This window comes from Apium graveolens, chromosome 6 (assembly GCF_009905375.1).
Source record: "Apium graveolens cultivar Ventura chromosome 6, ASM990537v1, whole genome shotgun sequence".
In the NCBI taxonomy this organism is placed as follows: Eukaryota; Viridiplantae; Streptophyta; class Magnoliopsida; order Apiales; family Apiaceae; genus Apium; species Apium graveolens.
Window position 1 is genome coordinate 76,340,950 of NC_133652.1, and position 19,035 is coordinate 76,359,984.

Genomic DNA, 19,035 nt, shown 5'->3' on the forward strand with positions numbered 1-19,035 from the left:
ATTTTGACGAGTCGAATTACGAACGAGCCGAGCCAAACCGCTCGTTTGGCCAGCTCTAATTGTAAGTAACTCAAGCCAGTGTAGTAAGCAATTTTCAGAAATCCTCGGGTATGTATGTCAACAGTCCAAGTAATTTTCTTGACACACTTTACCCTTTATGACAATATGAAATACAAGGCTTACTGAAGAAGGTTATATTCTTTGGGATAAGGTGATTTCATCACCAACTCAGATTGTAAACTCAAATGCACCAACAATTGAGATTGTAACAACATCAGATTTTTTAAAGGTATTATCCTTTACCGTATTAATTACTTTGTTTTTATATTAATATTATATGTTAAAGTAATGTTTCATGTTTCAACTTCTTGATGCTCTGTATCTTATTTCATATAAGTAGCAAATTTGGTTTTATTCAATCAATCTAACTTATCTTACATAATTAGTATATCTAACAATGTTGTATTAATATAACAAATATTGTTTAGATGAATTGCAAAGTCAGAGTTAAAACTGTGGAGGAGAGTGATGCTTGACGGTACATGAGCTGCAACAAAAGTAACTGCTATGGACATGTTGTCAAACTGGAGGGGATATACAAATGCTCAAGATGCAGTCAAAACTACCCAATCCTGCGTAAGAGGTTATAGACTCATTTTAGAAATTTTAACTATCAAACTTCGTATTCTTTGTGGCCTAATAGTTTTTTGTTTTTGAATCACGAGGTACAAAATTGTTGTACTTGCAGAGGATTCAACCGAAACTTTCAATTTTGTTATTTATGATCAAGCGACAAAGAGGTTAACGGGAAAAACAGTAACAAAATTGATTGCGGAGGGATATGATGTTTTGTGTCTCTACCTTTATTCGTCCTCATATATATTTCAACTTTAGTTTTGTTCTATTAACCTGTTAAATGTAATCAAATTGCAGGATCCTGGGAAATACCCTACTCACAGAAGCCAATTAGCAGGCAAGGAAATTAACCTCAGGATCGAACTCAATGATGATAAAATATTACTGAGTAGTACTGTATACTATGCTATCGATGCATTTGACTGTGCTCATAGTAATTCCTCTAAGTATGTGATGGCAATGTCCGTGACAGAAGTATCTAATTTTGGAAATGTGAGTTTTCTGGTAAATTACTTATAATATGTATTGTGTGTTCTGTAATTTGTATTCTTCACGACAGTATATCAGAAAAGTTCACAAATCAAATACCATATGTTTATGTTGCAGACCGATGATTTAGAGATTTCTGATACTGGATACACACCTGGTTCTGCTATATCATCCTCCAAAAAGATAGAAGTGGTTAGTTGCAATTTTTTCCTAATGCATTTTTTTAACATGTATAGTATACAGTGTTTTGTATATTCATTAAATGAGCTAGAACCTTATTTTCAATTTTTGGTTTTTGAAGGAAAAGTATGTGATTCTCAGTCGAGGTAGCAGCAATATAGTGTCTTTGTCACATTATGTAGCTATTAGATAATATTGTTAATTTCAGACCTTGGTTTTGTTATTTGTTCTTAAAAACAATTCGTGGTTGCAAACACCAGCAATATGCTGCAATTTGGTTTTTGTGATGGATTATCTAATTTTAACAAGTTTGAACATTTTTGTTGCCCTTCCATTGTAGTGTCACTTATTCTTCCTTTCGTGTCTAATTTTTACAGCTCGACTTTCTCAGTGGTAGAGGAATTTGGAGTCTGATTAGTCAGAAAATGTTTCCAAAAGACGTCGCTAACCCCGATTGGTAGTTCTTGAGTTGTTATCTCTTCAATCGGCTCCCTTGAAACATCATGGTCAACAACATTTGCAGGCCTATTATTTACATATATCCCCAAAGATCTTGGTCTTGACTCTAAGTCGGTGTAGATAGATCAGAAGGATAGGCTATCTGCATAATTAGAATCAGCAGCAGCTAACTTGAAGGATGAACATCCCTTGAATAAGAAAGTTCATATCATAACCACTAGATGATATATCCATTCTTTTATAACTAATGGTGATGGCTGTATTGTACTATAATCCTACAAGTCAACTCCCGAAGATTGACCAACCCTATATAGAAAGTTCTACCAAAACCTCAGGGATGAGTTAAGTTCTCTATTAGCTTTTATCTTACCATAACTCTTAACTTACCATTGAAATGGACATGGTATCTAGAGGCTAAAATCTAGATTAATTTCCTTAAAGTGGTTTACTTTAGAATATAATACGTGTCCAAGTTTAGAGAATCTGACAAAGGATGAATCTTCCATGTAAATATTTCTTTATTTCAATGCACTACTTTACAGCTAAAAGAAAATATAATTATGCTGATAATGCTCACCCATTTCTGAAGTTGATTTCTTGATCAGAACTATCTCATACAGGGGTGACCACTGACCAGTACCAGAGGGAGAAGCTTACATGTTTTAGATTTAGTGTAGCCTTTTTATTTGTTTTTTTACAAGTCATTGTATATCAGATGACAAAATAAGAATACACCACACAAGCTACCTGGACAATACATTGCAGAGAGTTAAAAATCCAAGAACAATACCATAACATGGCTAGAAACTACCTACTAAAGCATTAAAAAACCCAATATAAGCATACATCCCTATTCCCTAGGAATTTAAAAATCCAATATAGCTAGAAACTACCTAGGAATTACGTTGGAAGTTGATTTGTTATTCACATTCATTAATTTGAAAATTTCCCAAGACAAAGCAAAATCATAAGTCTGGAGTTTTTTGTATATTGTTTTTGTCTGGGTTTTTGTATATTGTATCAAAAATGTTGAATCAGATTCTAATATATGCTAAAACTTATGTATATTATTAAAATGAATATATTTAAAAATATTTTATTAAAAAAGTAAATTCATTTTACTTAAAATTTATTTTTCAAATTTGTAAAATCATAAATAAATTATTTTAATTTTCAGTGGTATCATATTAACCACAAACGGAGTAACGGTAAGAAGTTACATATTTTTTATTTTCTAAATGCATATTAGCTACAAACAAATAATTTTAGAATCAAGTAATAATAGTAAGAACTAAAATAGAATAAACAACTCAAATATCACACCATGATAATTTTTTAGCAAATTGTATTTTTCACCAAACTAATATTTTGCTACATGTTATATTCAAGTAAATTTATTATATGTTTATATTTTTTTAATGGTGCATACTTTTAATATTCATTAATTGTATTTTTTAGATAAAACAAAAAAAATGTATTCCATTTTTAAAATAAGACACATGTTATGTTTATGTAAATTTCTTACAAGTGCTCGCAAGGGCCTTAGTTGGTTAAAGAGTAGATAACTATCTTGATCACATCTTCGAATCTCACGCGCGGAAAATTTATGATTTTAGAGCTTGTCGTCGTTTAAATGCGATTTATCTTAGTTAGCGTGGTTTGTAAGCTATTGTGTGAGCCCACAAGATTTACCTAATGGGCACCGAAAACTAGCGGCTGCGGTTTTATATGATAAAAATTCTTACATTTTTATATTTTTAATGGTGCATAATTTTAAAGTTCTTTAATTGTAACTTTTAAATGAAACAGAAAAATGCATTCATTTTTAAAAAAATAAGATACCGTCAGTATTTGACTAAGATTTTATAGTAGAGTTAGTAATTTATTTATTTATTCAAATTAAACATTGAAAATAACTTGTCCACATTACAATAAAAATTTATTAAATTATAGAATTTTAAATAATGATCATTTCTCATATCTTACATACATGGGTGGAATAAAGGTTAAATCATTAACATTTTTTTATTGTAGTGAACCTGCAGCCGTTAGTTTTCGAGTACACATTCGGTAAACCCCATGAACTCACGCAATAGCCTGCAATTGCACGGGAATCAAGTAAACTGCATTTAAGCGACATGCTCTGATTCAGGACGTATAATCATAAATTTGCCTCGAGTGAAATTCGAACCTGTGTCCAAAAGGATAATTATCCACTTCCCCTTCTTAACCAACTGAGCGACGACAAATCATTAACATTTGTTCTTAACAATACGTGTATGTGTTTTGAAACTTATAAAACAATCTTTTTAATAGAAAATAACAATAAGCTATTCAAAATATCTATCTCCTTAGTTTGACAATAAATGTGACAATAAAATTTAAATTAATAAATACCTTCGTCCCTTTTGTCATATTTTTTTTTTGTTGATCAATTTGACCCATTTTTTTATCAAAAATTAAATACTACTCTTATATTATTTAAGAAAACTGAAAATTATATATTAAAATATATTAAATTTACTTTTTAAGGATATAATTTTTTTATTTTATTCAATTATAAAATAGTACTATATTTTGGTCAATTTGACGAAGTCAGTGTGTGACAAGTAAAAAGGTAAGGAGTGAATATTTTATACGAATAAAAATTCTGTGTAGGTCTGTATTTAGTATATTTTAAAATAATTTTTTTTCGATTTTTTAAGGTAACTTTTTTTATATAAAATTAAATGAATAAAATGTAAGTTTTTTTTTAGCCTGGCATTTTTTTTTAAATTAGTGTCATATATTTCTAACTTACTTACATTATACTATTATAGGGAAATATGATATATCAATTTATATAATTTAGCTAATACTATTAAACCGTAAAATTGAAGCTTGAAGCTTAGAACTAATACATGATTGGGTTTTGTATGTCAGTAGAAAGGTATATTACTAGTTTGAATTAAGAAGAGTGGGAAACACATCTAGTTTGGAGCGAAAGTATCAAGGCCCAGTTACGTGTCTTAACGAATTTTATTGGGTTAAGCCCGATGTTGGTCTACCAAGGCTATTTTCTTTTCTTAAAGATAAGCGATAAGTGTAGCCTGAACGCTGCAATGGCAAGGACCTTGATTCTGCTTCATCATCAAATACCCAAGTGAAGTGCCTGACATTTCGTAACGTACTTCTTTTCTTGTTCTTTTATTTGCTATGAATAGTTTTTAGATTTTACAATGAAGTGTGCAAATGATTCGTACATCAGGCTTGCCTACTATTTTCATTAAAGGCTGTTTTGTCGATTACAAAACCTAAATTGCTCGGCTAACCTAATTATGTATATGTTCAATTGTTGAGTACCAAAATATAAAGTATATGTACAAGGGACATGGCATGGTGTTGGGCTGCAAGCTTTCCATGGCTCCAAGAAAACCAATATACTAAAACCAGATTAACCACTTTAATCTTCTTATCAGTCTTCAGGCTCTGCTTCTACAACGAAACTTGGTAGTTGGTACCATAGTATGAGGATGCATCTATTAAATTTTCAAGTGACTATATTTATAGTATGGACTCCAAAGCTTCTAATTGCACGGATGTGGCCACAGGACTCATCCATCTCCGTTGCATTGCTTTCCCTCATTACTTCAACAAAGATATAAAGAGGAGATCTGTTCTTGTCAGTAAATTTTGGGGCCTAGAAGGCCAACTTCAACTTAAGCAAGATCAACCAGATGAGGATGGAAAGATTTTTATCTTGACACAACACATAAGGCATGGTAAGAACACAAGGTTATATAGTCCCCGAGTATTAGAGAAAAGTTGATCTCATCAAAACTTTGAGTAGGTAACACATACTGTTTGGCTCAAAATTAAAGTGTTCATACACAGAAGATGTAATGCATTATTATACACAGTTTTGCGCATGTACATAAAAGACCTATATGTGAATTTACATGTTTTGAGTTCAATAGCAAGAAAAGTGTACAGTACTTTCTTGAAGTACTTGATTCTTGCTAAAGGAAAGAGATGAGATACTAGCCAAAAAAACACAATAACGTGACAAAAACTAAAGGCTATATGCTATATGCATCTGCAAAACTCGACGATCTATAGCTGGACTGGGCAGAACTTATCGACCAACAACTGGACTGATACTTCGCAAAGATTCATCTCGTTCTGTCCAAGACCTGTCATCCATCTCAGAAGTTGATTGAGTAAGAAATGAGAGGTTGAAGACTATTTCTGTCATACTTGGTCTAGCTGAAGATTTCTCTGATGTGCAAATCGCTGCTAAATTTGCCAAGATTAGAGCTCCACCTATAGGGTAAAAGCTTTCTAAGCTGGAATCCATCCAGGTTGCTAGCCTCTCCTCTATGTTCTTTCCAGTTTCCAGAACTCCTTTTATTTCCTTCCAAACAATCTCACCCTTTTCACTTATTTCCATGCCTTTTCTTCCAGAGAGTAATTCAAAGAGGAATACCCCAAAAGCAAAGACATCTGCTTTAAGAAGTAAAGAGCTTGTAGCAGGTCTAGCTGTGGCGAAATTGCATATCTTTGCCTTCAACTTGGAGTTGAGAAGTATGTTACTTGTCTTTATATCTCCATGAACTATGCTTGGTCGAGAATGCTCATGCATGTAGTGCAGGCCATTGGCGACATCTAATGCTATACTTAATCTCCGAGTCCAAGTGAGGAGAGCCAGAGAGGATGAAGAAGGCGGCGACCTTGGAAACAGCCACTTGTCTAGCGAGTCATTTTCAGCATACTCATAAACCAAGAAGCACTTTCCATAATTGTCAGTTGAGATACCTATTAGTTTCACCAAGTTGGCATGATTTACCCTCTGCAATATCTTTAATTCTTCAGTCACGTCATGAAACTTTTTCACAGCAAATACCTGCCCATTGATAATTGCTTTATAAACTGAACCGCCAATCCTATATCGTTCACTAAAGTTTTTCGTGGCTTCCATGATAACCTTTTCATCGTAGATTATTGGCTTGTCCAGATATCCTGAAACTCCAGGTAGCAATTTATCTGGAATGATCTTCAGCTCAAACTTTTCATCCATTGACGTTTTCTTCAATTTAATTATATCAGCAAATTCTGAATTGGTAAGGTTTCTTTCCAACATCATCTTTTTTCTGCATAACCGTTGAATATAGACCACCAAACTAAAGAACATGCAGATAAAAAAGGCTATGACTGTGCCCACAATAACAGATAGAATATGCCGCTGTCTGGCTCTGTGTGTTCCAGCAGGAAAGGGGTAATCTTGAACAAGGACAGGCAATTCTGAAACAGGAATCAGAACTGGAAGACACAATGCTGCAGTGAAGTTTCTGTAATTGTTTTCAACAAGAATATCAGCAGGTGATGCATTAAACATCAAACTTACAGACAATATGTCATCAGCTGGTTGCCATACATAAGTAATAAGATATTTGATTCCTTTGTCACGTAGAACCTTGCTAGGACACTTGCAGAGCAAAGGGAAAATTACTTCGTCACCAATCTTCAATTTATTTGGGACTAGTGTCGGGTTCATATCTTGCACGAGAAGAAAATTTGTAAGATTCTCGAAAGCTGTAATTGATACAAGATAAAAGCTGTCATCTTTCTTTATCTGATAGGTGACATTGGAGAAATAACGAGATCCGTTACAGTTACAGTCGATAGGTACCAACAAGAGTTGGTTTGGCTTCAACAATTCATCCTCGGAAGATAAATTATTAGCTTTTGCTATACTCAAGCGGCTGATGCCAAAGAGATCAGATATGCTCCCGACATTCAAATAATCAGGTGACCTCGCTCGGAAGCTCAGATAAGTTTCACAGGAAACAGGTGAGTCTGAGGAGCATGAGAAGTCGGTGTCAGCATCAGCTATTGGTTGAGTTGAAATGTATGAGGCAGAAAACAAAATAAAGATGAAAAACACGAGGAGCAAAGAATGAACAGAGAACACCATTTCTGTGTTAGATAAGATTCTCAGTAATCATCCAGTCGTATTGTATGCGCCTAAAAGGAAGAAGGTTGGTTTCAGGGTCATTGTCAGAAGGCTTTGTCATCCTTGGTAGAATAATAACAATCTAATAAAAGCATCTTAGGGGCCTTGTCTCTAGCTTTGATTCTTAATGATTCAATTAGTTTACTATCCACGCTACCTTATTATTTATAAAGCTACTAATGGTAACTTAAGACAATGCTGTCAAAACTGTGGGAATAATTCCATCTAATTTATCAACTGATATTCTTATTCCCTGTCTAAGCCTGTTATAAAACTACTAGAAAACTGAGCAAGGACGGCATGAAACTGATTTCGATAGCTTCACCAGTAGGCTTGCATTCTTATACTATAGTATCAGATAAAACTAATTACAAGCAAACCTCTATCAAGAAAACAAAAACATAAGTTAGATTCGCATTGTCTTCTACTGCTTCTTGATGAGCAGTACACAACAAAAACTTGTTGTCTTATAAAAGTACTAAGTAACGAATTAGTTGCAAGTTGCAACCAATTCACGCTGCTGCAATGTCAACAGTTACAGAGATCTAAGAAAATAAACAAGACCTTTACAACATCGCATTAGATGAAATACTAGTGATGAAGACTTCTGTATCACTCTTGCATTGGGCTTAACTCTGACTTTAATTATAGTATTCGAGTTCGTTCTTTTTTCATTATGTCGAACCTAAAAATTATTTCTGCCCAGAAATCAGGATCTCGCACTCGACCAGTATTTGAACGGATTTCTTTACGAATATTTCAGTGGAGTTGAATTCTCCGGTTCGAACTGTTCGATTTTTTTTACTTCTTTCTAAGCCTGGACCGATCAAACAAAGCTATCGAATTTTTTTAAGACTAATTCACTGTACAAATTAGGCCCAAAAATATGAAATCTCCTAGCATCCTACACAAAAAATCATATTACGTTGACTCTCACTAATTGTTGGATCTTTAAGGCCCATGACATGTGCTAGCCTAGTCTCACGGTCCAGGTTAAAACGAGCCGGTTTATCAAAGTATTATGCAAGCTCCTCCAAACCGAAACAGATGTTCATGTAAAATTGCAACCCAAATAGAGGCCGTTGACAACCTTCAACCGTTGCTAACTTTGTCACATAATGAATTTTTCTTTTATATTTTTATATTTTTCGTATTATTTTTAGCATCTTTTTCTTAAAAAACATTTTAATGATAAGCATGTTAAAAGTCATTTTCACTAATTTAAAAAAATGCATAATAAAAGCATAACAAAAAAATAATATTTTATGTATACAACTCTATAGGCACATCAAAAGCTGTGGTGGGCTCCAACCGAAATAAAAAAAAATATTCGAATTTTTAATATGTTCCAGGCCAAATATATTTATGTCAGCCCGACCCAAATTTTTAATCAGTGAACACCTTAGACTCACAAACACGGGAAATAGGACAGCGAGTTAGAGTTACAGAACACAAAAACACCAAAATTTCTACAATTAGGTATTAATATTCATGAAAGGAAGAAGAAGTAGAGACTTACAGGTAATAAGATTATTCATCTCTTTCTTGATTTGTTGTTTATATTCTTCCCAATTAGGTTTTTTAATTTACAATCCTTTTTAATCTCTTTTACTCTCTTTTTTACATGACATATAATGGCATCTCAAGGAAAAAAGAGGGGAAAACACTATTTTCGTTTTTCAAACCAAGTGTATCTACACTTGCAAATGAGGTACAAATACAATCTCCATCTAATGTTGATATTGAAGAAAATTCATCTACAAGAGTTAAAAATGATGAACCTGTTTTTAAATCTCCAAGAGTTGAAATCGATCTTAAAACTCTTGAACAAGATCCTGGTCCCTGGAATTCAAATTCCTATATGGCAACATCCCGTTAATCAAAGAGATGAAATAAGAGTTTATATCAAAATGGGTCCGTATCAACCTAAGTTAGTAGAGTATCCAAGAACAAGATATGGAACACAGACACAACCTCGTAGATTTCAATATTCGTGGTTTGAAATTTTTTGTTGGCTAGAGTACTCTCAGGAAAAGAATGCAATATTTTGTTTTTCTTTTAATATTTTTGAAAAAATCACCTATTCATCCCAAATTTACTATTGATGGATTTAATTGTTGGAAGAGGGTTAATGATGGACCGAGATGTCCATTTATATTGCACGTGGGAGTTCCCAATTCACAACATAGGAAAGCAGTGCAATGCGTTGAAGAATTAACAAAAGTAAGAGGACATGTTGATAAAGTGTTGAATGCTCAAACTGCAGAAAAAACTTAAATAGCAAGTAAGAATTGCTCAAATTTAATAGCTAATTTGTAAAACTTATATGATATCATCAAAGGTTTATGAGGTAAGTCAGGGCCTAATTTTCATTCTTATTTTGCAGGTATAAAGCACCGGCTGGTTTGTTTTCTGTTAGTTACTACTGCTTTGTGGCTGCTACTTCTTTGTATTAGTATATATATATATATAGGTGTATATATATATCGGGACTTAATGAAGTATCTCGTAACTTCATTTCTTTCAAATGATATTTCAAAGATTGAATCTATTCAAGTCTTATCTTGTAGTCTCATCAGTGTGATGAACTTTTGAAACTAATTATAACTTGAACGGTGGTAGTTCAAGTAGTATTCGGAAAAGATATAAGTATATTGGAGTATCTTGTAACTTCATCTTTTAAATGTATATCTAGTAAATGATTATCTTATGCATGTCAAAGATTTTCAGAAAAACGTTGAGACAAGGTTAGATATATGAGATCACCTTGCAACGATATTTTATACAGTTATAAACTGGAATTCTGTGTATATTATACATGTCAGAGGATTTCAAAGATTTGAGAAGTATATATGTATATATATACTGAATATTTTGTGACTTCGTCGCGTTAAGATATCAAACTTGGTTCATTTCTTCTTGACCAAGACTTTCATGAGTACTATGAGAATGCTCATATATTGTTAATTATTATACATATTATTTCGGTGGGCTTGTTGCTCACCCTTGTTTTCTTCTTCATCACACAACAACAGATAGACATGATAAACAGGACCAAGCTCCCAATTCGTGAGCGGATAGGAAACGTTTCGCAGTTTCCTGTAGGCGTTGATGCCGTTGTAGCTGAGGTAGGAACTACCAATAGGCTAGGCTTTCAACTTTTGTTGTACCAGACTTATGTACATTTATAAATTGTAATAATGGCAAATAATATGTAAATTTATTCAGAAACCCTTTTGAGGTGTAATGACTTATAATTGTGGAATAAAATGACTTGTGTTATTTTTGGTAATCATCTCTGAGACTATAACTTGTGGTGTTTGTGTGTGTATTGTGGGGTCACAGTACGCAGTAGATGATTGTTTATTAAGAATTAGGTGTTATTAAGGGAAATGGAACTCGTGACAACCCGGATCTCCGACCCCGGATTTGGGGGTGTTACATTTATAGGAAGAGAAAGGGGTAGAAACCACCCAATAGACGTGAAATCGTGTCCACCAAAGTGGGACACATGGCACGATCCTGGCCCTCCAATAAATAACCGTGCATTTAATGTGTCGGCTGTAAAAACCATAATTACACAGCTGTAATCATTAACGCCGCGACTCTTTAGGAGAGAGTGGGGGGGTGTAACGTTTGTATAGACGTGTATATATATAGACACACACACAAACGTACTACACGGAAACCCAACCGTTATCTGACACCCTAGAAAAGACAACAAAAGCTGTACATTGTTTCAAGCTTATCCTGTCAGATCAAGTGGCCTACCTAAGCACAATCTCGACGCCTTGTAACTAACAACACCCCGGAGTTTGGGGCCATATCAAAGAAAAATTCAAAAAAACTCCTAAAATACAGAAATCAAGTGGCCTACCAAAGTATAAAACCGGGGCCTTGTAACCAACAACACCCCGGAGTTAAGGGGCACAAATCAAAGAAAAATACAAAAAAAAATTAAGAAACCAAGGAGCCTACCCAAATATAACATTGGGGCCTTGTAACCAACAACACCCCGGAGTTAGGGGTCACAAATCAAAGTAAAATGCAGAATTTTTCCTAATTTATAAAAATCAAGGAGCCTACCCAAACATAACACCGGGTCCTTGTAACCAACAATACCCCAAAGTTAGGGGCCACAAATCAAACAAAAATGCAGAATTTTTTCTAAGTTACAAAAATCAAGGGGCATATCCAAACATAACACCAAGGCCTCGTAACCAACAACACCTTGGAATTAGAGGCCACGAATCAAAGAAAAATGCAGAATTTGTCCTAAGTTACAGAAACCAAGGGGCCTACCTAAACATAACACCGGGGCCTTGTAACCAACTACACCATAGAGTTAGGAGCCACAAATCAAAGAAAAATGCAGAATTTGTCTTAAGTTACAAAAATCAAGGGGTCTACCCAAACATAACATTGGGGCCTTGTAACCAACAACATCCCGGAGTTAGGGGCCACAAATCAAAGAAAAATGCAGAATTTTTCCTAAGTTACAAAAATCAAGGAGTCTATCCAAACATAACACAAGGGCCACATAACCAACAACACCTTGGAGTTAGAGGCCACAAATCAAAGAAAAATGCAGAATTTGTCCTAAGTTACAAAAACCAAGGGGTCTACCCAAACATAACAACAGGGCCTTGTAACCAACAACATCCCAGAGTTAGGAGCCACAAATCAAAGAAAAATGCAGAATTTGTCATAAGTTACAAAAATCAAGGGGCCTACCCAAACATAACACCGGGGCCTTGTAACCAACAACATCCCGGAGTTATGGACCACAAATAAAAAATTACATATTTTTTCCTGGGAAATACAAACCAAGTGGCTTCCCAAAGACAACTCCAAACTACAAAAGTACTCCCTAATCCGGGAAACCCGCATAAGGGAGTGGGAGGCAAATGATAGGCGATAATATAATTAGGCCCAAGAAATACTACAAAATCCCAATGAAAAGAGATCCTAGACCTAACTAGAGGTGGTCCCCGGACATATGGCACTCACACAGGAGAGCAACGATCCCCTATTACCCAAAATAGCATGGCAGCATCCAAGCCATCCATGTGTTAAGACCTCAGCCTATCCCAGTAGCAAGGAGACAGCTGGGCCCCGTTGCCCATCTGGACCATTCAATTATCCACTAACCAATATTCACCAATGGCTAGGATGGAAATGTACAAACCCCCAAAAACCTAAATTGGGAGCGTATAAAAGGCCCCAAAAAAGGGGTTTTAGGGGTTACTACTTTCTTGCTCTCTACACACATTCACACACCACTGCTATACATTTTTGAATAACTCATTCTTCTTCTTTTACAAAAAACCCTTTACTTATTCTTACACCAGAGTGGTCGCGGGGACGCCACCCCCTCCGATTCTCCTCCGATTCTCTTTTGCAGGAGCCCACCTTACAGATTAACCTCGTACCCCCCCCTCTGCACAAACGGAGCTTGATCTGGGATAGGAAAGGGAGAAGAGTTTGGGAAGAAGGAGAGTTATCACAGATTATGAGTTTTGATTTTATGCAAAAACTGATTCAATATTTTTAATCTTAACCGGTACCAAGGTTTATAGACTAGTAGTATACATATTGAGATATGAACATATTTTTGTGAAGCCAATTTAACATATGTATACACAATCACACGTATTTACACTATACTAAAATAGAGTACAGCTCATGTCATCATTATTGTTGTGTCATACTATTATGATGATGTCATATTTGCTTATGTGTCAATTTCTCATTTAATCTCATTTTTATATTATTTTGCAATCTTCTCTTTCATATCTCTGCTTCTCTTTTTTTTTTTTTTTCATCATTCATTTCTCACTCATTAATCTTCACTAATTCTCTCTTCTCTCTATTTTTCATTCACTCTAATTTTAATTATTCACTCATTTTATTTATTTTTTTGGACTGATTCACAATATTGTAAAATTTTAAGTAAAATTTGTGAAATAAAAACCTTTATATGACATACACAAAAAATTATTATTACAATATCATAAAAAGATTAATAAATAACTTTTTATTTAATATTTACTTAAAATAATATTTTATTAAATTAACACATTCATTTGAAATAAATTAAATATTAGTCGGGAATCGGTCGAGAAGTTGTCCTTTATATAACGACTGTTTGACTCTCATAAAACACAACTCAAACGAGAACGCTAAGTTTAAGATACCACACCTTGTTTGGCATTCAAAAGGGAACGTCATTTATACACATTGTTTCGCATATCTTTGAAAGTTAATGAGCAGGTACATTCTCATTTTCTCAAACTTATTTTTCGAACCAGGCACGTGTCATGCCCAGGAACATTTAACCAAATACAAATGATTAAACTAATAAATAATAAAACTAGTAAGCCAATTTAATTTTAAATTAGCAATAAATTATTAATAGTTGTGAAATTTATCGTAATTTATTTTTGGATTTATATTCTAATATTTATATTTTTTAATAGCTTTCAATTTAAAATTTATGAATTTAATGTGAATGGTATTTAATAAATAATAATAAAAATTATCGTATAAATTATGATTCATCAAACAATATCATCCAACTTATACGTATAATTATCCAAACACCTAAATAATTTATAATTTAAAATATTTATATCACTTATCTCAATTTTAAATCATAAATTATGTTTTTTAAGAAATTCCAAAGTGACCAATAATGTTGGAGCTGGACAGTGACATAAGTGCAGAATGAGAAACCAAATTACGTGGAAGTTAAATGGTGACAAAAGAGTTAAGAACATACAAATATGATATGGATACTTGGAACATGGACACAGGCATACAGCCGGCCAGTAATTACAAGTAGCCGACTGCTTGTCTTCAACACTTCAGCTAGATTTCAAGTTTTAAACGGCGGTATTTGATTATATTCAGCAGACCCATTTTCATTTACTTTTATGGTGGTGAGAGCTTAGGTGACAATTTAGGTGATGTTTACTTAGATAAATGGAATTGGGAGAGAATGAAATGAAATTTTTACTAATTTTTGGAAAAATTGGATAAAATATTTATAATTTTTCATTTTATTTTTATTTTTTCCAAACAATTTAAAGTAAACTTATGTATCATGTGTTTTGGAAAGAATGATCCATCCTCCTCATTTTCCTTACAATATTCATCACAAAAATTTTACTCACTCATTTTATACTCTCATACATACTCTATTGTTTCATATATTTTGCTTATAATTTTCTTTCCATTCAATTCCCATTACATTCCACACGAAAAGGAAGCTATATTTGAATGCAATTTAGTTTTATTAAAAAAAAATTGACTTTAAATATTTATCCTCGGTATTTGATTCTGTAATACTCTTCTATCTTTTTTAGTTGTCATATTTGACTTTGTTTCGGTCAAATTGATTAAAGTTTCTCCAAAATTTATTGATATTTTATAATTGAACAAAAAAGATTTCATCATTAAAAAATATATTTAATCTATTTTAATATATAATTTTTAGATTTTAAATAATATAAAAATAATATTTAACCTTTGATAAAAAAGGATCAATTTGACTTCCATAATATAAAATGTGATACTTAAAAAAGACACGGGGAATATAAAATGTAAAGATGCGTGCATCTCCTTATATAACAGACCACATGAAATATATTGCTTTCATATAAGTTTATTTTTCGGAGACGCCAATGTAAAAACTTCTATAACTAAATTTTAATTAATTAATTATTTTATTGATATAAATATATGTAAGGATCTTTTTTACAAGAATATTTAAACTAAAGAATTCGATAGCCTGAGAAGTGATGTTCGAAGGTACTTGGGAGTTGGGGAAGTTTGGTAACTGGGGAACCAGAGTACATATAAATGAGTATGAACTATGAAGTGAACTCTGAGAAGTATCAGGGATGTTGTGCGAATTACTAAGAGAGAGTAGAGTTTACATTTTATACTTATTAAATTGTTCTTTATTTATGGTATGGTATATTGAGTAAACAACATGACTGTTGTCATGTATTCTGCCGTTTTTTTAAATTTTAGAATTCTGAAAATAGTGGTTAATATTTTGTTCCGCCTTCTAAACAATTAATTGTCATCAAATCTTCACCGTTAATTAAATATTTAAAATATAAATTACTGAATGGTGATTGCATTTTATATTTATTTTAAAAATAGCGGGTATGTTTTTTAATTTTTAAAATAATTATACATTGTTATTACGGAAGACTAGAAAATTTCCTAGATTAATACTAATAACTAGCTACCGATTAACAAATCACTCAGTGATAGTTATGAGTTTTTTTAATAATGGATGTTATTTTTTTATATTTTTGCTAAAATTTTGTTCGCTATCTTATGCGAGAAGGTTGAAAAAAATGGAAGCTGAGTGTTAGAATATATATTTATATTTATTATTATATTTTATATATTATGGTATTTTAGGTATTTAGCTTATATTGATTTTTTATATAAGTTCAAACATATATTATAAATTTCATGTGAATTGTAATAAAATTTCACGTTCGTATATCTCTAAAACTATCATGATATCAAAAGTTAGGTTTGGAATGATTTGAGTATCAAATTTAGGGATGATCGTAAAAATTTAGTTAAATTATTAAATAGATAGAATTACGTTACAACAATTTACGACTATTAAGATTATGTTTCAATCTTTTTGTTTGAGATACCATATATTTTTAGTGGTAAGAAAGTTGTAAATACGGAGTAATTTGAGAAAGCATTCTTTCAAAAGATGAAAAGAGATATTAACAATTTATCAAGGTTTGACCAATTTTTCGAAACTGTGTATGATGTATTATTTATCGTTGAAATATATTAGTTAACGGTGAAAATTTAACGGAAATTTATTCTACCATTCTGTTGAAAGCGGGAAAAAAAGGTAGACCACAACTTTGATAATTTTAAATTTTAATCATTACTTTTAAAATCGGTATAAAATGCAGTCATCACTCTATAATTTACTCCAAATTTTAATTTAAATTTAAAATTTTGATTCCTATTAACTGGAACGGATATTTTAGAACAAAAGAGCCTAGTTAAAGCGAGCAAGAAAGCGAGAGTTACTTGAAAATATATGTTTAAAGTATAATTTAAACCGAAATGGTTCGAACTCGACCTGATAAAATGGGTTCGACTCGAAATCTTTATCGAGTTTGAATTCAAACGAAGCTTTGGATTTAAGAAAAAACTCGAATTAATCCGAATTTTTTTAGATCGACTCAATAAATTCGAATTCGATCTCGACTCGAACTCGATTAATATTTTTTTCATTTAAATATATATATATATATATATATGTGTGTGTGTGTGTTGTATGCGTGTGTGGGTGTTTGCTAGTTTATGTGTCTTTCAATTATCTTGTAAATTTAATTTTACAAATTAATTTACAATTTTTTCAAATATTTGCTAGCATTATTATATTTTTATTATATTTAGTAAAAATATTAAATTTAATTATTTTAAAAAATATATTTACTTATAGCTCTTAATATTAACTTATGTAATTGTACTTTAGTTTCATCACATAATAATATAACTTCTCAACTCTGAAATGAGTGCTTTAAACTTAACCATAAAATTACAGTAACTCTGATATTTACATTAATATATTTATACATATTGATCAATAACTCGAATGAGAGACATTTACATACTTAAATTCAAATATTGAACTAACATCATAACTTACAATGGATGTTGTTAAAAAAAAACTTATAATGAATATATTTTTAAATAAATAAGATCGCTAGATTGATATATATTAAATGTTATTAACATTATTGAAATGTATATAATATCTCAAGTTATTACTCTGGTTAATAATTTTACCGGTTGATGCAACAATCACTCGATTAAGTCCGTCTGATTATAAATATAATTTATAAGTCGTGAATCCTAATTACATTTACCGATCCGAATAAATATAATTTATGAAAATATTAATGATTCTTAGTTCATGATGCTAATTTTTAAGAAGTAAAAATCAAATTTGTTTATAAAAAAAATTATAATTCATTATTATTATCATCATCATCATCATAAATAATATAAAATGTTTAGCTCGTAATAAAGATAAAATGTATATGTAAAATATGAATGCATAGATAATATTTTAATATTATTTAATTAATTGGAAAAGTAGAGTATCGAAAATATTTATTTTGTTATTTTGAAATTAAAATGGAATGATTTTTTTGGTTGAACTTAAAACTATGACAATATAATCGAGTGTGTTTTGTGAAAATGAAGTCAAAAGTCGAAAACTCGATAATAACTCAAATAAGGTCGAAAATTCGTAAAAAACTAAAAAAACTCAAAAACTCGATAAACTCGAAAGCTCGCGAACAGCTCAAACTCGACTAGTTTATTTTATAGGTCAAGTTCGAACATAATTTTTAGGCTCCGTTATTTTTGAGCTCTATTCGATTCAATAAAAAAAAACTCAAACTCTAATTTACTATGCACAAACTCGACTATAATCGACTCGAATTACACCCCCTCTATACATTCTTCTCCCGTATATCATCACCCCAATCTGTTCACGAATCGAGCCGAGCTGAGCCGAGTTTTAATTGAACCGAGTCTAACTTTAATTTGTTTTTTCTAGCGAATCGAGCCGAGCTTTCTTAATGAACAGAAAACTGTGTTCGAGCTCGAGCTGGTTAACGAACAAGCCGAACACGAGTTTTTATCGATCAAAATCGATCAGAGCCGAACACGAGCCGTACACGAGCTTTCTCCATCAAAATGAGCCGAACCAAACCGGGCCGAGCTGAAATGAAAAATTCTGGTCAAAACACCGGTTGACTGTTAAAATAACAAACCAAATACTTTTATTTTTTTTCTATTTTTTTTGTCATATCACTAAAATATATAGATCTTAACATCCGTACGGTTGGATCGTTCATACATATTTGTGAAAAAATTGAAATATTAATATTAGACTAAACATTAGTTACAAGTATTGTTCAAATCATTGATTGATTGTCAAAATAACAAACAAAATAATATTTTAACATCCGTACAGTTGGATCATTCATAAAATATTTTTTAAAAAATTGAAACATTAATATGAGACTAAATACAAGTTACAAGTATTATTCAAACAATTAGTTGATTGTCAAAATAACAAACAAAATTAATTTATTTTTTTATAAATTTTTTGTCATTTCACTAAAATATATACATCTTAACATCCGTATGTTTGGATTATTTATGAATATTTTTAAAAAAATCGAAACATTTTTACAAGACTAAAC

At 31.9% G+C, this 19,035-nt stretch overlaps 1 protein-coding gene and 1 long non-coding RNA gene across 3 annotated transcripts; one reads left to right on the forward strand and one right to left on the reverse strand.

Annotated features, from left to right (window-relative positions):
* Positions 1-114: 114 nt before the first annotated feature.
* Positions 115-2,240, forward strand: LOC141663661 (uncharacterized). Of its 2 annotated transcripts, none has more exons than XR_012551593.1 (5): positions 115-289; positions 489-643; positions 934-1,128; positions 1,243-1,317; positions 1,683-2,240. It is a non-coding gene; the product is annotated as an uncharacterized LOC141663661 (long non-coding RNA). The 2 variants fall into 2 exon arrangements; XR_012551592.1 differs by having other exon boundaries at positions 116-289; positions 489-800.
* A 3,635-nt stretch (positions 2,241-5,875) lies between these two features.
* Positions 5,876-7,952, reverse strand: LOC141663848 (serine/threonine receptor-like kinase NFP). Its single transcript, XM_074469684.1, has one exon. It carries the CDS (start codon positions 7,715-7,717, stop codon positions 5,879-5,881), a length of 1,839 nt encoding a protein of 612 aa, XP_074325785.1. The 5' UTR covers positions 7,718-7,952; the 3' UTR covers positions 5,876-5,878.
* Between the last annotated feature and the right edge of the window lie 11,083 nt (positions 7,953-19,035).